General features: G+C 42.5%; 1 protein-coding gene across 1 annotated transcript; it reads left to right on the top strand.

Annotated features, from left to right (window-relative positions):
* Nucleotides 1-433: 433 nt before the first annotated feature.
* atp6v0ca (ATPase H+ transporting V0 subunit ca) lies at nucleotides 434-6133 on the top strand. The gene is made up of 3 exons (XM_006807834.3): nucleotides 434-691; nucleotides 3553-3736; nucleotides 4969-6133. The coding sequence occupies exons 1-3, from the start codon at nucleotides 616-618 to the stop codon at nucleotides 5171-5173; spliced, it is 465 nt and encodes a 154-aa protein (XP_006807897.1). The 5' UTR covers nucleotides 434-615; the 3' UTR covers nucleotides 5174-6133.
* The last annotated feature ends 310 nt before the right edge of the window (nucleotides 6134-6443 follow it).

Consider the following 6443-nt stretch of genomic DNA (forward strand, 5'->3'; position numbering starts at 1 on the left):
ACATTAAACTGTTTATTTGTTGTTGTATTTTTAAATTATAGAGTGCAGACGCCGCTTATGGTGGAGTCTGCTGTTTATTTTAAACCTAATAATTAATACGCCAGCTTGCAGTGACGACTAGCGTTTCAACCGCAGTCGGTGCAGCTTGCAGCAGCAGCAGCAGAGCGTACCATAATTCATGGACGGGGCAAAAAAAACTCATATAGCATGTTGTACTAATAAATGCATTATGTGACGTACAATCAATTTGAAATTCACTTTCAATTGCCTTGAATTTACAAACAACATTTTATTATGTAATATGTTTCAATGTGTGTGTATTAATCAGCAGTTGTATTATTGGTTATATTATATTAGTGTCTGTTTGTGTCGAGCACCCCACTCCCTTACCCCCCTGGAAAATCCCTAAATGGAACCTTCCTGGATGGTTGGCCACGTGACTTTTTCCGTTTCGCCATTTTCCCCTCTTCTTCACCGGTCCTCTTGCTGCCCGCTACGTTGTCGCCCCCCTCCTAGTGTTTTAAGTTGCCCGAAAGCCCAAGGTGGGATAGGGGAAACCCTGACGAGAAGTCCGTCTGCTCCGTAGCCGTATCGCCCTGAGGAAAAAGTGCGAGAATGTCTTCTGAGGAGAGCCCCGAGTACTCGCCTTTCTTCGCCGTGATGGGTGCCTCTGCGGCCATGGTCTTCAGCGGTAACTACACCAGCTTCTTCATCTTGGCATCCTCGTTTTCGCTGTCATAACGCTAACTGCTGGTTAGCTCGGCCAGGTGTTGAGTTCGTGGGTGATGTTAGAGATCAACCAGCGGTAGAGTTTGAGCGTAGAGAAGCCCCGGCGCTTTCTCGACTCGCACACCTGCCAGGGGATGCGTTGCGAAGGAGAGGCGAGGGCAAGGGGGAGGGATTCCATCGACATCAAGCTGCTGTCCTCACCTTGCTCTTGCAGGCTGCCTCCCTCTGCGTGAGCCAGGCTGTAACTATGTGTCCCGGTTGCTGCTGGTTGGTGACGCACACCCATCAACGGAGGTGGCAGCTGACCTGGTCAGGCCATCTGTAATCTGCCATAATGGGGTTATTTCACGGAAACGGGAAGGCCAGAGATCTTGATGGAGGAAACATGGCATCCTCACTAAAGGTTGCCGAGGTTTTATTGGTTTAAATGAGTTCCTGTGTTACAGGAGAGGAGGCAGCATCGAAGGCCTAAAGATCAGCGGGAGAAATTAAAAGGGGGAAACCCACCCATTCATTTGCACCGCCTGTCGTGCAGTGTGGAGCACACCCACTGAAAGGTTCACAGTGTGCTCTTGGTGGGAGACATTTTTTGGCCAAGTTAAGCCAATCAAGTGATGGTAATTCTTGCTGATGCAAGCAACTGTGTTCGTGACAGACTGGTTTTTGCACTGATGAAACAGCAACATATATTTAACATTAGGCCAGAAATAGCTGTAGCATTCAAACTGTGCTGTTTGGCCCTGGATATGTGGACGTATTTAAAAAAATAAAATAAAATAGGGTTTTCCAGGACTCTGATTTTTAAAGGGGGGGGGGGGGGGTTGTTATATCCAAAAATAGCAGGAGAGAGGATACACCCCTGTTATGTATAGTGACACTCTCTTTATCTTAACTGTATGCAAACAAATCCTGCTTATGTTCATAATCACCCCACCAAAAGGATCATTTTGAGCATGATCAGCCTTTTTTAATAATTGATGTAAGCATTGAATTTTACATTGACATTTAGAAGGCAACAACATGAATGTGGACTGGTGAAGTCGTGGCCAACACCCAGTTGGATCACTGTATCCAAATAAGATCTCAATCACACATTGAGGTGTGCCTGCTGCTTAAGTTGTGCATACCTGTGTGACCTTTGCTCTCTTTTAGGCTTTCACGTTTTCTGCAGGCTGCGTAAAAACAACTTGGAGCAGTATGGGGAAAATTATTAATTAAATAATATTTCTTATAAATATTAGCTCTTCAACCTTTGATGCTTTTTGGCCTGCTTTTAATCACAACTCGGTTTAATGAGCCTGACATCAAGTTTAATATTAGCTCTTTCTCAGTGACCCTTAAAGTATTTTAAAGCGTTTTGGGAGGAAAAAATAACCTTGGGTGTCCTCTAACTTCAGCACAAACTGTGCATTGGTTGCACTTCAGTAACCCATCATTTTATACACCACAGGCATTTAGGAGCCCCTTCATACAGCTTCATTATTTGAGTTTGATTACTGTCACACTCAGTAAAATGCCAACTTGAGATGTATGATTGTTCTTTGTTAATCCAGTCCACGATTTATAGACGCAAAGCCCCGATGTTACTTTTAAGAAAATGGTTCACCTGTGTAGCTGAACACCCTCGTCATATCCAACACATCTCACTGCAAAAGGCGTGTGGATATTACAGAGAAGTCCATTGCCTGTAAATGTGACTGCACAGCCAAGCAAGTGGGAAGTGAGGAAAGCTGTGTGTTATTGTACCATTATTATTTATTCATCCACCCCACTGAGCAAGTCTTCTTTGCAAACATGCCGTGTTCACAGCTGCTCACTGCTCGCAGCCAGCAAAGTCACATGTAATGATGAGGAATTGCCCGGCACCGATCTGCGCTCTCCAGGTGTTGAAGAATAGCGCCTGAATGCACTGGATTAAAGACATTTGAAATGTGAACGCCACCGCTCTGTGGCAGAACCTTTGCCTTCTTCTGATCAGAGGGGCTGACCTGCAAGTCATCCACTCTGTATTTAATAATATGGTTTATTACTGTAATATATAATATAGTTCATGCAGCTGTTTAAGTGCATGTGATGGGATTGTAAAAATCATACTGAGCACAGAATAAATATACGCATAAATCCCCTTTAGTTTAAAGATACAACCTATTAAAATACAGAACAGCTCTGTCAATAGTTACAGCCCATTCATCACCTCTCAATCATCACAAGTAAGCATCATTTTTAGATGATGCTGCTCACTTTTCTGGTCTTCATTTGCACAGTACACGTTTGCTGTGAACACAGAGGGTTTTCTAATGCAAAACAAATGAAATTGCATGCAAATAGGAGACAGTGATAAAGAAGCAGAGGCAGTTTGTGATCAACAGCAGCAGGAAATGCAGATAAAATAACATGTTGAGATTCCTGCAAATGCCTGGGTGTATTGTAGAGTTGTTGTGGACGTATAAACTGTAATATTTTGGTGTGTGCAGCATTCATGGCAGTGTGACGAGCTGAGCAGGCATCAGTGAAATGCAAGGTGACAGCAGAGCGGAGGGCAAAATTGCTGGACGAGCGCCCATCGGTGGCATTATTAGTCATGAAAAGAGTCATAAAGTAGTGAAGTGGGCGGTGTTGTGTTGCGTAGCGAGACTTCAGTCTAACAACTTATAACATTTTTCATGCAGTTTTTCTGAGATGGTTTGTGAGGAAAGCTAAAAAGTAGGTGAAATGCAAGAAAGAACTGTCAGTCGAATTTCTCATCCTTTCTGCAACGTGCCTCAGAAGATAAAACTCAGAGCTTTGCTTCATTAACGCAGATTTATCATCTCTCTTTCTCAGCGTTAGGAGCAGCGTATGGGACGGCAAAGAGCGGCACAGGCATCGCTGCCATGTCTGTGATGCGGCCAGAGCTCATCATGAAGTCTATCATTCCTGTGGTCATGGCAGGTATCATTGCCATCTACGGGCTGGTGGTGGCTGTGCTGATAGCGAACAACATATCTGAGAGAGTCTCTCTTTACAAGTAAGATAAACTTCTCATACATAAGGATCTTTGTTTGTTTGTCATATAGTGATGCTACAGTAAAATAACAATCTGAATTTCATTGTTTGTGTCTAACGTGTTATTCAAGATCATGTTGAGTCGGGTTTCTCTAGTTATTGTTTAGATACACAACTAAACCAGATAATCACATAATAACAACATTTTAAAAAGAGTATCTCTGGCCTTTGAGCTCTATTATAATCTCTGCCAACTCCTTAAAGAAGTGAACCTGTGGGACCTGAGCTTACTGTTTAACCACCTTCATGGTCCACTTGTTTCATCCGGCTCTTCATTGTTTTGCTGGGCAGGTCTCAGTCAGCTTATCATGACTTGTTTCCTGGTGGCAGTTTTGTGATATTGCTGAGACTCAACAGCACAGTGTTTGTGGGCAGGCAAACCAAACTAGTATTGTGCAGTCAAGGTGTAGTATTTTCACTGTAAACACAGCGCCATGCTCGTAAACAGGTGTTCACTTTTGTGTATGAAAGCACTTCAAATGGTCTTCTGACATTATTTATGTAGCAGCCCTGATGAGGACATTTCTCTGGGGAGACCAGCCAGGGTTGGATTTTATTTGTTCCTGTTGTTTTTAAAACCTAAGTGGGCATGCATATTAACCACTAGGTGAGTCCTTAACATGCCACTTTCTGTGAAGACTTGTTGAGCAATTTGATGTAGTCCAGTTATTAATAATGCATAGAAAGATTGCAGATTTGAAACTGGGCTTGTTCTTTTCAGAATTCAGCGCTTTTATTCAGACCTTTGGTTAGAATTGCTAAAAAGCAGCAAATACAAGAACAAAAACATGTAGAGTGAAACTGCTCATCTCTGCACCCTCTCTCATATTTTTTCATGCAAGTTTAAAAGGAGGAACCAAGAGAGAGGAGTGAACATAGTTTCCGTGCACAACTTGATGCTACATATAAAACTCACTGAGTATTTCTAACCTATGGACAAAAAAGATGTTTCAGTTCAATTCTGTAGCACCAAATCACAAAACAGTCGCCTCAAGGCCCTTTATATTCTAAGGTGAAGACCCTACAATAATACAGAGAAAACCTCAACAATCAAACATCTGTCATGAGCAAGCACTTGGCAACAGAGGGAAGGGGAAAAACTCCCTCTTAACAGGAAGAAACCTGTGGCAGAACCAGGCTGTGAATGCTCCTAACGTCACAAAACAAGTATTTTCTACTGCTTCTCTTCAACAGGAGTTTCCTGCATCTCGGTGCCGGTCTGAGTGTGGGCCTGAGCGGCCTGGCGGCCGGGTTCGCCATCGGCATCGTGGGTGACGCCGGCGTGAGAGGGACCGCTCAGCAGCCTCGGCTGTTCGTGGGCATGATCCTGATCCTGATCTTCGCCGAGGTGCTGGGTCTTTACGGGCTCATCGTGGCCCTCATCCTATCTACAAAATAAGTGTCTCCATCATGCCACCATCTCATTCATTCCACATCAGAGCAGCAAGAACAAATAGGAGATTTCCACCTACTTCCATTACAGCCGGTGGGTCTGACAGGACGGGATGGCGACAGAAACACATTGGCGTTCGACTTTGATAGCTCTGTCCTCAGATAGGTTTCTATCCATATTGTTTAAAGCCATCCAGTTGTGTCAGGTCTTGTGCGTACAGAACGGGCATGAACATGTACTGTGTGTTGTGGGATGATGTGTGGACAGTCTGCCTGATTTATTGTCTGATCTTAAACTGTACAGTGATCCAGAGCCCCCCTGCCCCCCAGTAAATGTAGTAACCAGTCCGTGCTGTGAGTGTGAGTATCAACATTTACCCCCCTCTGCCCATTCCCCTCCTTTTGTTTATTTATGTATTTATTTATTTATTTGTTTCTTTGTTTTTTGTTGGTGGTTTATATTGTCAACCTCTGTTTAAGACTGCTGAAGATATCGTGAACACCAGTATTTTATTTTTTCATGTTCTTTTCTGGGACCATTTTTGAAACTTTTTTTTTCACTATTTATGGACAGCTATGAAGATTTTGAAGCTATCTAAATGGAGTACTGTTTATTGAATACCCTATATACATAAAAAAAATATATAAATGATCTGTGTATAGTTAGATTAATTGCACTGTGGGTAATTGTTATAAGTGCTTGGAATTCCTCTGGATGTAGTGTGAATATTAATGGAGGATGTCCACATGTTCATATGGAGTTGACAGTGTGCGTGCGTGTGCGTGAATGATCTGAGTAAATAATGTATGCAAGTGGATTTATGTTTAATATGACGTCCTCAGACACTTGTATCGTTTACCTGTAGTGCTGCTGTCTTGATTTGTTTGTTTTATTTTGTTGAAGGTGAGAGCTCACTGTTCAGCCATGCCTGTCAGATTTCCAAATAAAACTCAACCTCCTCCAGAATCTCACTGTCCAGTATTTATTTTTAAAGTATATCTGTTAATGAAATGTCCAAACACTGCAAAAGGAAAGCAGACTGCGGATACCTAAACATTTAAATGCAATCTAAAACTGCCCAATATGTTGGGTATTTTTACCCCAAAAGAGTTTCAGCTACACGTTCTTATATTGATAAAAGTAGTTATTTACTTTTGGTCTTTAGAAAGAATGTCTGTCTGGTCCATAACATTACCTGGTCTCATGAGGTTTGACATTCAGATAGTAATATCAGAATTTGGCATAAATAACATGAAAGCATGGATCCATCCTGCAT

The sequence above is a fragment of the Neolamprologus brichardi genome, chromosome 4 (assembly GCF_056152115.1).
Source record: "Neolamprologus brichardi isolate AB-2024 chromosome 4, ASM5615211v1, whole genome shotgun sequence".
NCBI classification, from domain to species: Eukaryota; Metazoa; Chordata; class Actinopteri; order Cichliformes; family Cichlidae; genus Neolamprologus; species Neolamprologus brichardi.

Excerpts from the sequence above, each read along its gene's own strand:
- atp6v0ca (XM_006807834.3), top strand. The coding sequence starts at position 616 with ATGTCTTCTGAGGAGAGCCCCGAGTACTCGCCTTTCTTCGCCGTGATG. Across the intron at positions 692-3,552 it reads TGCGGCCATGGTCTTCAGCG|CGTTAGGAGCAGCGTATGGG; the intron begins GTAACTACACCA and ends TCTCTTTCTCAG. Across the intron at positions 3,737-4,968 it reads GAGAGAGTCTCTCTTTACAA|GAGTTTCCTGCATCTCGGTG; the intron begins GTAAGATAAACT and ends TCTCTTCAACAG.